Source organism: Dermacentor albipictus, chromosome 8 (assembly GCF_038994185.2).
Source record: "Dermacentor albipictus isolate Rhodes 1998 colony chromosome 8, USDA_Dalb.pri_finalv2, whole genome shotgun sequence".
Lineage (NCBI taxonomy): Eukaryota > Metazoa > Arthropoda > Arachnida > Ixodida > Ixodidae > Dermacentor > Dermacentor albipictus.
Window position 1 is genome coordinate 68,487,923 of NC_091828.1, and position 20,118 is coordinate 68,508,040.

The 20,118-nt window shown below is 44.4% G+C and overlaps 1 protein-coding gene and 1 pseudogene across 1 annotated transcript in view; one reads left to right on the plus strand and one right to left on the minus strand.

Moving 5' to 3' along the window:
* Positions 1-1,568: 1,568 nt before the first annotated feature.
* Positions 1,569-20,118, minus strand: part of LOC139048807 (cytochrome P450 3A14-like) — a 28,925-nt gene continuing 10,375 nt past the window's right edge. The window contains exons 6-14 of the mRNA XM_070523553.1: positions 19,419-19,656; positions 16,977-17,107; positions 15,823-15,919; positions 15,080-15,158; positions 14,246-14,354; positions 9,986-10,077; positions 6,803-6,943; positions 2,729-2,891; positions 1,569-1,758 (exon numbers count right to left, since the gene is read on the minus strand). Coding sequence (XP_070379654.1) covers positions 1,681-1,758; positions 2,729-2,891; positions 6,803-6,943; positions 9,986-10,077; positions 14,246-14,354; positions 15,080-15,158; positions 15,823-15,919; positions 16,977-17,107; positions 19,419-19,656 — 1,128 coding nt within the window. The 3' untranslated portion in view covers positions 1,569-1,680. The remainder of the gene's footprint in view (positions 1,759-2,728; positions 2,892-6,802; positions 6,944-9,985; positions 10,078-14,245; positions 14,355-15,079; positions 15,159-15,822; positions 15,920-16,976; positions 17,108-19,418; positions 19,657-20,118) is intronic.
* On the plus strand, positions 8,745-8,924 carry LOC135914553 (U2 spliceosomal RNA; annotated as a pseudogene).

A 20,118-nucleotide genomic window follows, 5' to 3' on the forward strand; every position in this document is an offset into this window, starting at 1 on the left:
ACATCAACTCTAACGCATTCACTATCATTACTCTACTCTCATGCTTTCTAGTATAACTTTGCGCAAATAGACAAGACATGGTGCACGCACAAACCATTTTCCTAATTTGCGTCATAACTGCAAAAGCAACACGGAGGACTTGAGGGTTGCCGCACATGCATTTAGAGGTATCATACTGAAAAGCATCTGTGAAGGTACATTAAAGCTTCAGGGGCACGACATTGGGCGTTCATTTCTAATCATATCAGGCATTTATTTTCTGTGGGGTGTCTTATACCGCTGAATACCTCTTTTTCAAGTCATAATCTTTTGAAGAATCGCTTCTCGCAGTTATCACATTCCTGCTCTTTCAGGTGTGTTATACTGCGAGAGGTAAACATTGCATTAAAAGAACTAAACAAGCGTAATCAAGGAAGTAATCAAGTTCTACGAATCAGATGTATGACAAATAACCTTACGCAACTTATTGCAGAGCATGGATTGTAGCCGGTGAATTCACAAGAGGTATCCACTTCGAACAAATTCTGTTGATGACGGAAGTTCCGAGAAATTCATTCCAAACATCGGCGACGAAATATTTGTGGTGCTTGAATTATTTGTGTTCTTCAATGCTGAAAACAGCATTTGGTTAACGAAGTAAGTTTACCAACGGCGTATTCTTGCAGCGAACATGACAGCACATTTCTCGAATCTCGTGCCATCCGCAGAATTGTTTCAGAGTGTATATACCTTTAAAGTAAAATCCGCTTCCCCATGAACTGCTGCTGAAGGACTCTAATTCCTCTACTTGATCTAAAGACAGTTGAAAATTTTCTATGGCCAATAATAAACTTGCTTTTTAGCACGTTTATATGTTTGAACGTTTGCGTTTTCCTTGAATGCCTTGAATTACATTGCATAACCTTAGTTTTGAAGACCCATGCCTTATTCCACGATATTGTCTCAGGAGAACATGTAAACTTCAAAATCAAGTCCACGGAACTCGTACCTTTAAGCTTGTCTCGTTAAAAACAAAGGAAACAAATGAGCTTTTGTGCTGTACTGTTTGTTGGACTCCTGCAAAGAATACGTTACGACATAAAACATGCATGGTTTTTATATAAACAGTAAAAAACAAACACACTATCCGTTGTTCAGCGGGCGACAAGCGGGAAGCATAATGAAACGGTGTCACTTGAAGGCAATTTTAAAGAAAGAGCGATAAGGAAAAGTGTGTATGAGGGCATTTCTTTTTCCTCGTGATCATATATTGGCGCTGTGCTACCAATAGTTTCACACTACCAACCGATACTGTTTGCGTCGTTGATAGAGTTTAATTGACTTCTAGGGTTTTACGCGCCAGAACCCCAATTTGATTATGAGGCACGCCGTAGTGGGGGACACCGGGTTAATTTTGACCACCAGGGGATCTTTAACGTGCCCCCAACACACGGGACACGGGTGTTTTTGCATTCCTGCCCAATTGAAATGCGGCTATCGTGGCCGGAATTCGATCCCTAGATACATTGGGAAGTATTTTTATCGGGATCGGTAGTATAAAATGATGCATGACCTTGATCAGCTCCTGCTAAATGATACGTGCTTCTATATTTTTGCAGCATTTTTTTCACATGAAGCACTTCTACAGGCAAGTGCCACTCGCTGGGCTTCTCTTTAAAAAGTCCTGCTGATTGTACTTTTTCACAACTTGTAGAACTTGAGCCAGGGTCCATTTTCTGGTGCAGAAATCATGGCGTAGCCACCCATTCTCATTTCTCCCTGCGAATAAAGACAGGTAAAGACCGATGCACTGTTACAAACGAACAAAAAGAACAGCAGTAGCTTAAATTAGATTGCTATCATTGTCTGATTTGTATTGAATGGAACTGTGCCCCGGTAGATCAGCCGATTTTACGATGCCAGGCTAAGAACTAGAGAATGCCTCTCCAGCCAGAATTACATCTTTCAGTTGAACTCCTTTACAGTTTTGTACACATGCACGTAGATCTGTTCGTGTGTGTGTATTTGTGTCTTCAAGAAGTTCATGGTATTTTGTAATAAGAATATATAGATATGGCTGGAAGACTACCTAGTTTTTCCCCATACTCCTGTTTTCGTCATAGTTGTATATCGAAGTTGGAGATATGTATCTTCTAATGCCATGCTGAACAAAACCCATTCTACTTGTTCGAAGCTCCACTTGAGTGTCACCCCATTTCTTTGAAAAACGTCGCAAAGAATACAATTTCCATTCTTTTTGAATTGGTTCACCTCGATAAACAGGATAATGTGTTTTCAAGCGATTGCAGGCATATGCGTACTCCGTTATGCCGGCATATTTCATAGGTTTGTTATTAAGCATTTTTCTGCGATATAGACAACAGTGCTTGAACAAGGAATGTAATTGAAGCGAACTTTTGTATAAGTTGACTTGTACTCAACACGGCTGCCCTGACGAGGATAGTTGTTCATGTCGAAATGTTCGCTTCACAGACACTCCTAGTTCAATCACTGTTCCCTACTTCAAGTCTCCATTCTCTGTTTAACTCTATTTTGTTTATATCTTTACTGTAGTTACGTTGGGGCCAAGTATAGTTGCCGAGTACTAGAACGGTGATGGTTTCAATGCTGGCGTTCTTAAAGCTACTCGGCATATTTTCCGGTATAGGCTGAACCACGTCTAAATCTATCACCAGCACCAAAGGTCGGCGAGTTCATGCAACCAACATTTGTTAAGAGGTAAACTTACCTTCTGAGATTCACCAAGTTCGACCCGATAGCGCTGAACAAGTCTGGCGAGGGTGTAGCGCAGCTCCAAGCGGGCCATCTGAAAACCCACGCAGTGTCGTGGCCCCACGCCGAAGGGTTGAAACGCCATCTTGTGGATGGAAGGCTCATTCTCGGGGCTGAACCTGCAGATAGTGTATCAATGATCTCCAAAGGTAATGAGAAATTTTAAAGGCAGGCTCGGAGTGGGCAAGCGTTTTTGTCGGAGGACACCACTCTTCATCGTAGAGCAATGACTCGACATTCGTGGTGAAAATGGAAGTGCTGCCACCATAGTAACGTCTTAACAAGGCGACAATACGCGTGTGCTAAAGCATTTAAAAATGCTTTGGCACACTTTAAAGTATTTAATAAAAATTTAAAGCATTTAATAAAAGCGGAGACAACTCCGCTGGCCTGCGGTACTGAGCCTAGCCGCGAACTAAGCAACACCCTGATATGTCTGAAAATATCACATGCTGCTCCAGGACTCAAAGAGCGACCTGTACATTGAGCAAGGGAAGGCGCGGACATAACGGTGGCAGACGGGGTTTCCTTCCATAGGCTGACTGCCTGACGTCATGCTTCACACTTAGTTTATTTACTCCATTTCAAATTGTCATTGAAGCCAGTGGCCTGAACTTTCGTCTCGCAATTAATATTTTTCACTGCGAAGAGAGCAGAAAATATTGCCCCGTAGGCACCTTGAATTAACTGTACGTGTCGAAACAATGGAATCGAGGTCAAAGCCTCCCAGTAACATTTCTGTTTCAATTCACTGGCGTCTATTGCATCAAAATATGAAGACGAATTCCCAGAGCTCTTCGTTGGTTAGGGCTGTTTCGCCATTTGCCCGCTCTATTCGCTAATGTGGTCAATTCGACAACTGGATGTCAAGAGCAAATATAAACAGTTCTAGCGTAACAACACAAACTTTTCTTTCTGAATAAGGGCTGCGGTTATTTAGCCGGGACTGTAAATACTAGCTAATGGTTACTCACTTCAGAAGACAGTCTCGTGCTTTTTCATGAATTAGTGGGATAGGCAAAGCAATCAGGATGCATTATACATTACGTTGCCCACCGCAATATTGTTGTTCTCTTCTTGATGTAAGGGGTACTTCATCGAAAGAAATACCGAATATGGTATTGTGTTCCATAAAACAGCAACAAAAACGACATCACACTTTGGGAAACATGCGTATTACTTATCTGGTAGCATCAATACAGTTCCTGTTACGTTTCCTTAGCCAACTGTCACCTTTGTTTTTCAAGGTAACTACAGGCAGGCCAGAAACCAAATGTACTTGTCTTGCACTACGGTACTTTCCGTCAATCGGCTTCTTTAAGCACGTACCAGAATTTTGCGAATGAGCTGGATTCAGAGCTTCGAGGAGGGAAATATAGGTATTAGCACTTGTCCATCATATCGCATGATCACTGTATTATTCCTAGTTCCTAGTTCATTATTCCTAGTTCATGATTGTCGAGACAAAAAAAATTATCAAGCGTATGCGGCTTGCAGATCAGAATTATGTGCTGTTCTCCAATGTCAATATTACCGTTTTTACGAAATTGTAGCACTTTACAGTAGCAGATGTCGATGTTTTGTGCGAAAATGAACGTGTTCTAGCGAAATGAAGATGACCTCAACCTTTGTCTTTGTAAGGGCAACTGGGGGCTGAGGTATACAGGTGAATCTGTGCTGTTGCACTCTATTCCACTCGTTTGTGCAGCTTTAGGGATGCGTCTAGGTGACGTAGTGAGTTTAGAATTGCTCTACAAAGAACGAGGTCGTGGGAGCAAATCCAGGCCGCGGCGGCACATTTCATTGGGGGCTAAAATGCAAAAAAAAAGAAAAAACGCCAGTGTGCCCTGCACGGGAGCACGTGAAAGACCACCAGGTGTTCGAAATTTCTGGAGTCCGCCACTATGGCGTGCCTCATAGCTATGTCGTGGGTTTGGTGCATAAAATTCCTGAATTTTTCGCGCATAGTAATTGCGCGAAAATCGCAGAAAATTGCACAATAATTGCACAAAATATACACAGCCAATGGTATGCTAGCCCACATGACGCGTGAGCATAGGGACGCCAGTACACAAGCGCACAGTGAGAGGAATTCCTCAGTGAAATTTTTATCGTCGACTAATCAGGCTTTCTCGAAGCTAATTCATTAAGAGAAGACGTACTAGATAATTTATTTATTAGCACTGAACCAGTGAAGCCAGCTGCACGAATGAAAGAGAGTACTGTGGCTATTGCCAGTGCAGTTCCCGGGCCCAACCTTAGAGGAAGGGTGTGGGCTTGTTGGTCACAATCAGTTGCTTCCTTCGATTTGTAAAGACTTGCCACCAACGCGCCGTATTCATGAAGCGTACGCATTAAGAAACACGCCCCCGACCATGGCATCTCGCCTAAGGTCTTTGAAGTTGAAGACTGGACGACTAAACAAAACGCATCCTAGTATCAAGCAGTGCCTTTGCAGTTTTTTTCACTTTTCTTCAACAAAAGTGAAGACAACGTTGCTTTTAACAGACTGCTCTTTTTAATCACTCACTCCTCATAAGGACATTTTAAACGCACGTTTCGCACACGTTTAATGTATTAGTATTACATCTGCCCAATCGTGGCCCAATCGTGGCCCAATCGTTAGAGCATTGGGCTACCCATGCTGAAAGACGGAGATTCGATCACCCATTTCTTTATAAAATTATGGGCAGGCTTGTCCCACTCTATAGGTTGCTAAGAGAAGACTCGAGGCATGTTGAGATTCCCAGTGGTCATGAAATCACAAAAGAGATAAGGGGTACACAAATGTGTCGGATCATTGGAATGCACCATGTAACCGCTCCAACGACAACGGACGAAGACGGAAACACACAGGACAAGCGCGGAACTTCAACTGATATTTACTCCGGGAAAGCCCACATTTATACATGTATCACAATCACACTTGATAATCATCGGACGCCCATCACTCGACACTGGCATGCGGGCGTGAGTGGCACAAATTTGCATGTAAATAATTGAACTCGTTATCACTCAGTAACGCTGAAGAGCTGCTTACGCAGCTGCCATATTGCGTTTTTATGCAGTAAGCTTCATAGATTTCTCGGCTCAGTTGTGACGCGAACATCTTCAAGACTTTAGCGTCGCGGAACCTAGGCGTGCAATTACGACAGTGGCGACAATGGTCAGCCAGTTTTCGACACCCCGCCAATCCTTCTACCCCTGCGCGGTGCTCCTGCAGCCTGACGTTTAGACACCATCCCGTCTGCCCTATGTAGCTGTTGCCACAAGAGCAACTGGCTGGGGGTGGCAAACTGGCTGACCATTGTCGCCACTGTCGTAATTGCACGCCTAGGTTCCGCGGCACTAAAGTCTAGAAGATGTTCGCCTCACAACTGAGCCGAGAAATTTATGAAGCTTACTGTATAAAATGCAATCTAGCTGCTGCGTAAGCAGCTCTTCAGTGTCACTGAGTGATAAAGAGTTCAATTATTTGCATGCACATTTTTGCCCCTCAGGCCCGCATGTCGAGTGTGGTTGTCCGATGATTATCATGTGTGATTATGATACATGTATAAATGTGGGCTTTCCCGGAATAAATCTGAGTTGAACTTCCCCGCCGGTCTTGTGTGTTTCCTTCTTGGTCCGTTGTCGTTTGCGCGGTTACATGATGCATTCTAATATCTACTACTAACTAGCCCACCTCTCCCTGCTAAATATGCCTCTGATCCTTCAGCGTGTTCGAGGTAGCCAGTGACGCACACGCGCGTGGCTGTGGAGACGGCGCAGTCAGCTCATTTGACAACCGTGCATAATTATACACTTGTCAGGAGTACAGACAGATAGCACAAAAAGCCTGGCGGGGTCTGTAACCCCTGCGTGAGAGAACACGTGATGCGAGGTGACGACTAATCGTTAAGAACAAAAGTGACGAAGACGTGACCATCAATCGCCATAACCAAAGTGTGCTTTCGCATACCTACAGTATTAGCGATACTGAGTTGTGGCTTAGTTTTTGTTCCTTGCAGCAAGGCTGACGAATGCTTACCTCTCGGGATCAAAGGTGTCTGGATCAACCCAATAGCGGGGATCTCTGTGCAGCTGGAACGTTGGAGACATAATGCATGTGCCTGCCTTGAACTTCATGCCCCTCCACTCGAAGTCTTCTTCAGCTTGCCGCGACGTCGCACTAGAGGGAATCGTGAGCGGGTGAGAAACTACGTGGCCATGTTGAGAACATTCATTGATAACTCTTTGCAAGTAAGTTGCTGAAAGTGATACGCAAGTTTTACATACTCGGCAAGGTGGAAATATTTCGATAGGCGTCTTGTTTTATAATCAGCGCTATGTTTCGTGTTAGGAAGTCAAACAACCGGCAGTAAAGGATTGATGACAAGAAAAAGTGGTCGTCTTAAGTTGATATGATATTGTAGCACCTGCACCAATAAAGAGAAGGGAAGAGAAGCCCTAGTGTTCGTTTAGGGAAAAAAAACAAATGGCGAAGGTGGAACTAGATGGCGAAGTAAATTTTGAGTTACTAGTGCTATATTTGATATAAATATTGTTGCTATTCGAAGTTATGTGTCATCACTCCTAAGCTTCAAGGGAGCATTTTTATTGGCAGCTTTAAGATTTGCAGGTGGCGGCCGCGGCAGCTCAGTGGCTATGCGAGGCACTGCTGAGCACGTGGTCACTGGTTGAATTACCGGCTGCGTTTCCACATTCAGATAGGGGTGTAATGCAAAGGTATGTACATTTAATTGTGTTCGTGTTAAGTAACACCGTGTGGTCAAAACTGGTTCGAATACCTCCACTGTGGCGTCACTCATGACCCGCTGTGTGGTATCGAGATGTTATTGTCATGTCTTCATACATATACATTTTACGCCCTTTAAAGAGAATTTCGTTAGGCCACTATACAGTCATGTTACATCAACTCTTAGCAATACATTGCTGCATTAGGAGTACTTGATCACCTGCTTGGCGCTCTTTGACCAGACATTTGGGACCCTTCAGCCATTAAACGGCAGATAAAATGCCTGTTTGAAAAGTACCCGACCATGCATCCCGAAAAATAGAAGTGTCGCTTGGTATATTTCATCATCCTAATGCCGTTCAAAGTAGTTCACTCCCGCTTCCACATACCGAGTGCCACAATTTTCACGTTTTTCGAAATTATCATAGAACCCCTCATCGGGAAGTCCTGCTAAAGGGTCGAGGTCGCATTGCACTAGATGTCCTTTGGGGTTGGAAAGTGCGTTCCTTTCAGATTCCTTTCGGCATTACGCGGGCTTTTGTCTGTAGAATAAGGAGCAGTGCCGTGGGCCCTTAAACTCCTCCCTTCCCCTGAAAAAAAATGTCAGTGCCATTCCACTTTGTAAAGGTGGATACACAGCGAATCTTTCAATGTGGACCCTTTAATGGCGGACTGTCCATTGCAGTACGTCAAACGCCGCATGTGCATAAATGGAAGAGCAGGCATGAGTAGTCGCCCCTCCACGATGTTGAGCCTGGGAAGATTAAGAGGCACCGGGAAGGGGGGGGGAGGGTATACGTACACCCATGCTTTGTTGCAAAACGCGCGACAACACCTTTTACTAAAGTATCCGGGCCCCTAGAAAAGACACGCACCTTACCGCCCTCCGAGCGCACGCACTGCTTCACCGTAGCCAAAGCGAGCGTGCGTTGGTCGACGTCCCGCAGTGCAGTAATGGTTGTGAGGTCATTTGAAAACCACAAGTGGTCACCCACCACACAGGCCACACAAAATTGGTTCCCCTCAAGCTCCCTCTGAAACCTGGCGTTGCTCCGGTGATACGCTCCTAGATTGTGGGATCGGGGCCACGTAGACGGTTCGCACTTATTTCCACCTCGAGGTCCTCGCGGCCAGCACGCATATGGGACTGCCACCACGGTAGCGCGGAAGGAAAGAAAAAAAGATACGCAAGCGCTTGGAACGCCGACAAAGAGAGGGTGGTGTGAATGTAGACATGGCTGAAGTGGGCCAAAGTGTAGCATATGTTGTTACCAGCTTAATATATGATAGGGCTTGTATGTGGGCTTAGTATATCAAACTGATTTTCGCAAGTTGGCGGAGTGTTTAAAGCCTGCTCCCCCTCCAGCGCAGGTCAACCCGGTGTAGGACTATTTTTGCGATTGGCTTACGCATGGGGAAAGATTCTCGAACTACACGGCTCGACAGACGCACGTAATTTTTCTCAGGACCTAGCCATATACAGCTTCGCTGTAAAAGGAGCGGTATAATTATAGGTGCATGTACAGGAGTGCTATTTTGGTGCACTTGCCAAGTATCGTAATTCTTCTGTCAATATCTTTGCACAATATTGCTGACACCCACTGTGTACTAAAATTGTTCTTAAAAAGGCATTCAGAAAATCTTTGTTGCGATCACCAGCTGAGCAACTTCTCGGACAGTAAGCTGACGACTGCTCCTTATCGTGGGAATGTGTGCGTTTTATGTTGTTGCGGTAGCGTCGTATAGATTACACTACAAATGCAACCCACCCTTATCTAGGCCCTGTATGGTGCTGATAGCATGAGCGCTATAGCTTGTTGAAAACCTCCCATAGCGCGGCTCACTCTACGGAAACGTTTTATCTTTATTGAAGCAAGTGAGTAACTTATTTGAACCTGTTTCATGACTGTTCTGACATCTACAAACGCTGTTCTGACCTTCCACTTGCTTCTGCTTGGCTGTCACTTAGCTTTGAACATACATGCACGCAGTCCTTAAGCTCCCTTCGTAACTTTTGCCGATGCGAAAGTTGCACCAACACGTGATGGGAATACTCTACTCAACTACGTGCACTCAACAGGACACGCGACTAATTTGCATGCCATCTGCAGTCCGAAGACACAAAGGACCCTCCCAGCGCCACCTCCACACCGCCCCCACCACTCCAGCCACACCACATCGCACAGTGTGGACAGCCTTGGCCATGCACTTCACTCTAATACGCAGCCATAATAAGGAATTCATACCCACTTGCCCATATTTCTGTGATACTGCGCTGTGTAAAATAAATAAGGTCGGATACTTTTCAGACAGGCCTTGTATTATTTATATCGTCATCATCCTTGTGGCGTTAAACCCGCAGTCTTTAAATTTTGTGGGAGTCTTTCGGCAAATGAATTTCAATAGGTCCTCATTCAACCCTTTAGTCAGCTTGCAAGGAAATCAAGTAAGGTATCGAAAACTGATGGCGCTTACACCACAGCAGGTGGGTAGAGCCTGAGCCCTTCCTCCACGACTTGGATGAGGTACTTTAGCTTCTTCGTAAGCATCTCGTAGTCCAGTTTGCCCTGATAATAGGAGAAATACATAGTAGCGGGACCTCAATTCATGACAGAAGAGTGTTAGAAAACAGCGACAATGTTTCACCGAGATTTATTCTCTCCCGCCGCTGCTACTTCGATATCATCAAGCAAAACACTTATCCAGAGACAAAGAAAACTCAAACGGAAGTATCCGGAGCGATAACCGGAACATGCTAGTATCTGGGGCGGTAAAATTGAATACTTATACATACAGGTCCGTTGTAGAAATGACAGCAGAAACACAACTTAACATTTTGAGGTTTAGAAAAAAAATGCTGCATAACTGAATAAAACAGAGCAATTATAAGTTACACACACTGGTCTTCAAGGCGAAACAATTTACAAGCTTGCTTGCATTTCTGTGCAGTCTAAAAAGTTTTTTATAAAAATGGTGCTGCATATTTCAATAACTTTTTCATGATATTCAGTATAATAATTAGGTAGGCTACAGTTGTTAAAGCGCGCCTCGTATCGCAAGCTGCTCATGTGAAGACGTTTCAGGGTAGATGAAAATTTGTGAAGTCCTTTTTCTCAATTCAGTAATATCGTCCTAAAATCAAGAATTCAACATTAACTTCCCTGTCACCTTGAGATTATATATCATCGGCTTCGTCTGAACGCCGCATTCTCCAATAGCTACCTGTACCACCTTGACCTCCACATCAACCCATATTGTGATAACTGGGGTGCATTAGGAACTATGGAACACATTTTGTTGCAATATCCAGCTTAATGTGACCAATTAAGTTGCGATTTCAGTAATAGGCCGTGCTTCCCAAAAAGCAGTACATCTAGGAAGGATATTAAATTCAAAAGCTTCTTCAACTCAAAGATAAGCTTTAAAATTGCTCTTCATTTTCCTTCAAGACAATGCCTTAATTGACAAGCGCTAGCCTGTCTACACAAACATCTGGACTTTCATAGCTTCCTAAAGAAGCTGTAATTCATGATGAGTATATTTCAATAGGGTTATAATAACTGATTTTGCAATTGTTGGTTTTACTCTGGTGCTATAACAAATTCATTAGCATCCTGTTAATAACGTTAGTAGAATTTGTGCTTGCAGATCATGTCATCTGTTAACATGAGTTGGAAGGGCGTCTCGTAATCATTTTTACGGGCCGAGAACTAGCAGCATTGCTAATGGCCCAGGTGATTTTCAGCAACGTTATCGACCTTATATAGATAAAAACTGGTGGTGATGATATGTATTTAGGAGAGTAGGAAAAATTCTTGATTTTGACATTGGAAGGATTGAACGAGAAGCGAAAAATATGGCAAGCATGAAATCATTAAGAAAACTTGGTATAGGAAGGGACGACATGTATGCAGCCAAATTAAGGAGAACAGCGTCACCAGCAATTTCGATTACAAGACCAGAGTAGCAGAGCAATCCTGCACTGAAATTTACAGCACCAAGCACAGCCACGTAAGCACGATTGGCCGAAGTAACCAACACGTAACAATAGCATCTTGTGTAACTAGGCATGAGATTAGGACTGCTTTGCGAATTTCGTCCAATAGAAAAGCGGCAGGCGGATATGAAGTAACGGTCGACCTGATAAAAGATGCCAGGGACGAATTTCTCGAAAAGCTTGGGACGCTTTGTGCAGGATACCTTATGACTTCAAGTCTTTCCGAGAGTCACAGTTTTGCAACATACGCATATGCGGAACATATTCTATGGCTTCAGATCCTGGTCTAAATGCAGGGAAGTCACCTTCTTGTGCCCGCCCTTTTCTCGTGTTCATCAGAGCACGGCCGTGCTCCGGAGACCATGAATTTTCCACTGTTGTTTCCCTTTGAACGTGGTACGTTATTACAAGCGAACGAGTTGTTAATTGCAATTTTTCGCAAGTTGCTTTCTGGTAAAGCTTATTGTTGTAAGGTTAGAGGAAGCCCACGCAGTCAAGCGCTCCTGCCATTTAGAAGCCGCTGCCCTGGCAGATGAAAAAGAAAGACTTGCATTTTCCATTCTATGATCATAGTTAACAGGCAAAGCTATAGTAGGGAAATGATCAGTACATTTCGCATGTCGCTGTAGTCAGAAAACAGTCGCGTAGCTTTGTCCAAGGTCGATGTAATAATGGATTCTAGTGAAACGTACAAGTATGAATGACAGTATGTGTGCTACCTTAGGTATCAGTGCAAAATTAAGGACAGACAATAGGGAGGACACCGTTTTCTATTCCCGTAATGTACAACCCTAAAGCCCGAGCTCTGATGACAGCTACTTCTCTCGTTCTGAACGACTCAATGGCGTTCGCGTTAAAGTGACAAATGAAGATAACTATTATAAAAAGTTATGAGCAACAATTCCTTGCAGAACAATTAGAATCAACATTTTAGAATAACATCCTGTAGGCTACCTTTCGAAGTACACGATACTTTCGACGAACTGAGGCAGGCCACCCTGATGCGACAGAGGGAGCGAGTCGGCTTCACAAAAACTGGTTGCACAATACTGACTGGACTCAATCTACCAGCATACCCCATTTATCTCGCCGAACAGGCCATACCTCTCCCTCCTTCGGTGATATCCAAATTTACAGATAGGTCCAATTCCCCCCCCCCCCCCAAAAAAAAAAGATGCATCCTGAGGACAACAGGGAAAGGCGCAAAGCACGCGCACGACAGATTCAATAGACGTACAACAATAAACTTAGGCACTATACGTACTACACGGACGCATCTGCGTATGCGGAAGCTACCGGGCAGCGATACCAAAGGAGGTACGCCCTGGCAGTCGTGAACGTGGTCTGCCAGCAGCAAATAACCGCGTCAGTCACGGCGCGATCTCCCACCTCAGCTGAAATGTTAGCAGTGGCGATCCCACTTGCCAATGCCGAGCGTTCGCAAAGGTACTCGGTTGTGGTCACGGACTCCCGAAAGATTCGTCGCATGTTAACGCGATAACGCTAAATGCCCCGGCTCGTAGAAAATCCAGCGCCGGCGTCCTCCGCCCAGTGTCTAGCGTCGATCATCGTTTCGGTAAAAATCATTTCCTATCACGCATGCAATACTCAATCGCTATAGTATCACCAAAGTTGCTCATACCTTGTCTTTCATATTTTAGAAAGTTATTCCGCGGAAGTTTGAGAATGACAGCCCGAAAACAAATGTCAAGTAAAAAGAAACATCGAGAGCACAAACATGTGTTAGATCTCACACTGAAATATAAAAAGTGCGAAACAGTAACAGTAGATCGGCCCATGCAATGGGCCGCGTTTCTACCCGAAATCGCGCCTTCGTGCATAGCGTTCGCCGCCAGCGTTTCCTGGAAAGCATCATGGTTACATAGGCTGCAGTTGCCGGGAAGCGTGAAAAGCAGTCAGGGATCTTTGAATGCTATCACGTTGCCCTCTTAAAGGGGAAGCTTAAATGTCTTCCATTTTTTTTTCTGATGGGGCACATGACTGCGGCAAGCCTCGCGATAATTCCTGTCATCGCCTACTCTCGTGGCCGGGCCACGCGGGGGTACAAAGGAACGAACAGGCTAACACGTTAGTTGGAGGGTCTACTAAACGAGCGATGGCGTCCTTTCCTAACCCCAACCGCTCGCACTATCCCTCACAAAATCCCTTCAGTTTAAATAACAAGCACAAATTTTTTCATCAGCGCGAAGCCCACAGAAAGTAGCTGCCACGTCACCCACAACTTAGCGGGGAACATGCCGGCCATTGGCGCGAAATGCATACCGGGATATTCCCCCATCTAAAATTACTAAACGCCATGTATCCCACTCGTTATAGGGCCAACTGCCTTTGGCACTGTGGCATACCCAACCTGATACATATAACCTGGGGAGTGCACTAATCATCCTGATAGCCGACTTGGCAAACAAAAGTCCTTAATTCGCTAGGGGAGGCAAGCGGCAGAGGCCAGTAGCAGGACGGACGACATAAACACACACACACACGCACACACACACATGTATATATATATATATATATATATATATATATATATATATATATATATATATATATATATATATATATATATATGTGTGTGTGTGTGTGTGTGTGTGTGTGTGTTTGTGTGTGTGTGTATTTCTGCTGTCCTCTTACGAACTAAGTGCACATTTACATTAAAGAACTTGCATCGTACATTCACCAAAAATATAATGCGAGTGGCATTGTTTCTGGCATACCGATTCGCTGACAGCCTCGTTCACTTCTTCCCTGACCCTATCTTGAACGTCCTGGTGTTTGGCGAGCAGGAAAGTGAGGTAACACATAGCAATCGACGTCGTTTCGAACCTGTGGATAAGGGAATAGACAAGTTACATTGTAACATGCGCATTTGCAGTTCAGGTATGTTATTGACAGAAAACATCTTTACTAAGTGGGAACGTTTATTCAGGACCGCCCTTTGTTGGTGGAAAAAATAGGACGCGATTTAAGTGCTGATAATTTCCTTGAATGTTACTTGGTACTATGAATTTGTCCCTTTACCTGTTAGATTTGAATGCAAATAAGTACGTTTAACGAGTGGTTTCCGTAGTGCTAACTGCTATACATTTTTACGTGTTCCACTGATGTAATAGCCCTTGGAAAGAGCTGACAGTATCCATCAATAAAAATAACCAAAAAGTAGCACTATGAATTGCGTATATATTATGCCAGCTATAAATGCCTAAATAAGAAAGCCTCACTAAACATGTTAGTGGCTAGAAACGTGTATCATCAAAATTTATTTCGATTGTTACCACTGTATTGTGCCATGCGCCCTCAACATTTCGTTGCAAACTCGCTATTGCACAATACTGCATCAATTCATTAGGTGAAATGTAAATCTAGTTGATAATGTGACCATTCTCAGCACACAGCAACACTTGGCGGCATCACATGATTGTTCAATAAGAATCCCATATACATTACGCAACACCTTCCCGCTAGGTCATCATTATTTTTTTTCTCCATGTCATAGCCCTTATATTCTTAAATGACACAATTACAGATACTAAAACACAATTGTGTCTCACCCTCCCATGAAGAGCAAAGTAGCATTCATAATGACTTCCCTCGGTGAAAGTGCCCGGACCCTCTTTTTCATTCCGTCAGCTGTGAGAAAGGTGGAAAGCAAGAAAGTGTAACAGATAAAACGAGTTGGAATCTATGTACAGCGAAGCTTTATGCGAGTGCATAAAGAGTCGAAGCACACACACAAACGCGCACACAAACACACACACATGCACACGCACGCACGCACACAAACGCGTGCGCGTACACAAATAATACAGTCTTTCGTTAAGCTGAGCTGCTGACTACCAGGGAGTATGACGAACGGCTTGAACGCATCATAATATCAGAGGCTGCATGCGCATGCGTACGTAGCGCAATTGAAATCCATTCTATCCGCAAGAAGCGTTTACATCTTCATTACCGTGCAGCTGCGGATGCGTAAAGGCGCGCTTTCTGGTTCTATTTTTCCCCGCAAGGTCGGCGCCATCGCTGCTGCGGAGGTGAGCGCCATCTGGTGGCGCTGCGAGGAACCCAGTGGCGCACTCTGTCCGAGCGCTCCGCTGTGATTGGTTGGCCTATTCGGCAAGGGCGAATAGGCCAATATTCAGTAGCCATGGTAATGAAGCCCGGCGAGGTTCGCAAAGCTTAGCTTTTTAAAAGAGGACCACGTCATGACTGTCCACTGTTTTAAGCACTCAGTGAGAAAAGCAGATGTTAAACACACGCAACGCCGAGTGCCACAAAGTACGAAGTCGATACGTACCGGTTTGCTGCGTTCCGTTCTTGGTCACAGCTTCACTCAGTGCTTCGTCCTCAAGTTCAGCGTCTAATAAATTTTGAAGGATGTCTGGCTTCCGAAGCTGCGAAAATAATCAGAAACTGAGAACTTTGTTGGCATGTTCCTAATGACAATGATACACATCTTGACGACCTATAGCGTTTCTCCATCCCATATTTTGTCAGGTTTCATTTCTAAGCGTTTATATTTTTTTCGCTTTCATTTATTTCTTGACGTTACGAGCTCTCATCAACTACACTATTATATTGTTGATCCGCATTGTTATTGGTAGATGTTCCTCTTTCCAATTAAACCCATGGCCATTCCGAAACTCAATTAGTTGTGTGACATGTACTGATAAATTTTAGTTTGTGCTAAACAGGGCAATTTTTGTGGTTGACTTCGAATTTGTACGTAAAATTTGCTTGGGGCAGCCTTTGTCAATAGTGCTGCAATTTCAACCGATATTCACACTATTATTGAACATTTCGAATAATATCAGGAAAACATTCTGGGCTTTTTTCTCACAATACGTTAAGTTCTTCGCACTCCGGAAGGGTTAAATCAGCGGAACTGAAGACTTCCTTAGCTGAAAAACGTTTTCGGAGCGTCGATATTTGCGTCGTTGGCACATATCTAAACCACGAGAGCCTTGCACTGGCTGCTGTAGATCATCAACTCGACAATTCTGTTGCCCCTACCCGTTGGGGTGGCGTAAGCACTATACGGTTGCACCACTGAGCTAGAGTGTGCGGGATGGAATTCTGGCCGCGGAGGCCGTATTTCGGTGGGACGGAAATGCAAGAAAACGTCCGTGTGCCGTGCGTTGTGCGCACATTAAATAACCCCAGGTGTTCGAAATGAATCTAGATTCCCTCACTACGGCGTGCCTCATAATATAATTGTTGTTTTGCGTGTGAAAACCCAGAATGCTTTATACGGGAGCGTACCTAGTCGTCTGTACGCAGTTGACGTATTCCCACATTTTTTTGGGGGGGAGAGAGGGAGAGGGGGATCTTCTTTTAAAACCTTTGTGTCGCAGACCGGACGTAGGTTTAGTTACCTAACCGGTCTCCTCTTCCTTGGATTCGCTCTCGAAACTTTAACATATATTTTTTGGGAAAGAAACCAAAACACACCTCAGGATGAGCCTTCCGCATTTCGATCATCTTGGTGGTCTCCTTAGAGAACACTTTGAAGGTAAGAGAGCCGAACTGACCAAGGAACCAGTAGAAAGGTTTCATTGCTTTTCCCAACGTTGTCGTGCTTTCTGCGGGAAAGAATGCAGCAGAAAAGGCCAAGTTGAAGGTTGCTCGCGTAATTAGCGTGGACTTTTGTCGTCGATAAGCCCTTTATATTAAACGTACTGAAAAGAGTTTCCCATGTCGAAAACACGGTTGTTTGTCGGCCGGTTAGTGTTATCGTTTTTGTTGTGCTGGTTTGCAAACAATAAACGTGAGAGGGACATTCGACATACGACTATCTGCGCCAACTTTGAGTAGTGTAAGTGAAACGCAACGCTAGCAGGCAAAAATGCATATAATTTGTAAAGTTTTCTGTGAATTTGCTCCATGTTCTAACAATGTGATCATTTTTCCCAGTGCATGTATTTAGCATTGGTATATGCGAAAAAAGCTAGCAAGTTGGCCACTCTAAGGTAAGGTAAGCTAAGCTAAGGTAAGGCACTGTGATTTTCTACCTGCGATATTTCCTATGTGCTCCTGACCACTGGAGAGTAAACGCTGTTTAAAACGAATACTTCTATTGAGCCTCCTGACACTGTGTGATAAGTAAGATTACATGAGTAAAGAAAACAACTTTTAGTAGAAAAATTTCTATTCGTGAGGGCACCTGTTTTGTGGCAGAAAAGATTGGGCGTCCCAGCAACGCTGCCTCCCTCAGAAGCGTGATCAGTTCAAGTGAGTTTAACATTTCAAAAAATAATTGTGAAGGCTGGTACACTGATGAAATTGTGACTGCTCCAGATGCTGTTCCGGACAAAAGTTGTGCTCCAGTTACTTAGGCCCTTAGGTTGTATCCTCGAAACACTTAACACGCCCACTTCCAGGGTTGCAGTAGTGTGCAAGAATGCATGCTGGAAATATAACACCACTAACCAGCGTTGTAATGATCGCAACTCAAGGTTTTCTTCTGAGTGAGCGCAGGCATAACAATACGGTATCGAACCTAGATTTTTTTGGCTATGAGAAATTTCGCAGCTAACAGAAAGTTGCAGGTATGATAAAGGTCGCAGGCTGCGCCTTCTGTCAATTAGTTTCTTGTTCTGTGTTCACATTGTGTTTTTAGAATAAAGACTTACCAAACTGGTTTCACACTTGTGGAGGGTAATAGAAGAATTGAAATGTGTGGCGCGAATGGACGAAGATAGAGAAAGTAGGCAATCCACAAACCGCCCTAAATGTGTATTGCCTTATTTCTGTCTTCCTGCAATCGTACTGCAACATGAAGTACAGAGTCCGAACCAGCTAGTCCGCCAACATGCTCTAGCCAAGTATAAAGGACTTATGTTGAAGTTTCAGAGTTGTTGTGAAGAACAGTTCCTCAATCTCCTGGGCGCTCTGATTTACCGCGGTAACGTTAAGGAGCCCGTGTCGCAGATAATCCGGCTACGTCAGGCCGCGTTTAGCGCCGGACGTCAATAGGTAAATATATTATCGAACCACACATACGCAGGCCATCCATGTGACGCAAGGACCTGACTGAACTAATTGAATTTCTCATGCTAAAATACGGGGAAAAATTGCAAACTACGGCTTACACAGAACCTATAGACATGATAGCTCTTGGATTGTAGTTTGAATATAGAAGAAAACATAATTATGTTTCGCGAAAAGTAAAACAAACGCCTCTTCCAGCCGTTTCATGCCGTTTCATGCCGTTTCTACAATGCATGCACTGGAGACGGCGTCCCCTATTTGCACATGCCGGCGCGTAAATATCTCGGACACCACGGAGCAGCGCGCCCGCTTCCTTTAAACACTTCCAGATGGCACTCGCCTCCGTCGCATCGCTGCCTATGTAGGCGGCTGTGTTTCTACCAGAAAGCCTGCCTTTGTGTATAGCGTTCATCGCGTGCGTTTCCCGGTAAAATTGAAGGTTACATAGGCTGCAGTAGCCGGGAAGCCTGCGAAGCAGTCAGGGATCTTTGAATGCTATCGCGTTCCACTCCTGAAGGGGAAGCTTAAGCTTCTTGCAATTTTTTTCACACACGTATTTGTTCTCTGATCTTCTTAAGATATATCAGTTTTTACTTATATCATGCCTCACGTAATGTCATGTCGTGGGTTTACGCCCGTGTGGCGGTTCAAAAAAATTTGAAAACTTGCGTAACAGTTCACCCCACTGATATATTCCTTTCTAATATCAACAATGAAATAGCTAACGATTGATGACTCAAAGAATTAAAACTACTGCGCAATTAATTATTTCTTGGTTATCAGCCCTGGACTACTTTACGAAGCTACTTGCACTAGATCGGCTCAGCATTCACTTGCCACGCAAATCGAAACAGCCATTGTACTCAGAAGAAGAACCTGCTCGGGACTGCTGAGAAAACGCACGTGCAATCATGTGGGCAGGCCCCGTCATCACTCCTGGTAGCACTCGACGAGCTGTCGTGAAGAAGATATCGTCAACTTCACGCTGGAAGCACGTCTCGATGCCGAAGGCTGCCTGGCCGATGTAGTCCATAGAAAGCGCTTGGAACTGCAGACGCAGGTTCACCTCCTCCTCAGTGTCGGCGTGTGGCTCGAGCATCTCCATGAACACCTCCGCTGACTCGGCGATGTGCGGGACCATCTACGTATCACGCCGGAAAGGCCAAACAGCAAAAGCCGCTTTGGTATTATTATTTCTTAAGTCATGCACCACGAGCCTACGCATAGATGGCACCATTACGGTAAGATGCGCGATGATTTGGACTGAGGAAACAAGTTGCTGTCGCTTCAATTCTGAATGCAGGACCACTTCCTCGACTTCGCGCACACCAGATGGAACATACATGTGCCCGTAAGTCGTACGTGCTACAGTTGTTGCATAATGTAACTGATTTATGCAGTTAACTGCTACTTGACTTGTTTACTTGTGTTTGAATTACCCCACAATACCGCGCTTTCTCCTCATGTTTGCAAGTGAAGGCATCAGCGCTAGGGTCTGTCTCATATGATGATTACTGCGAAGTGTCTGCTCGAATGTCCCATAATACAGTTTTGCTTCTATGATGGTGTAAGCAAAGAATGCCGGAGTGTGGTGGTTTGGATT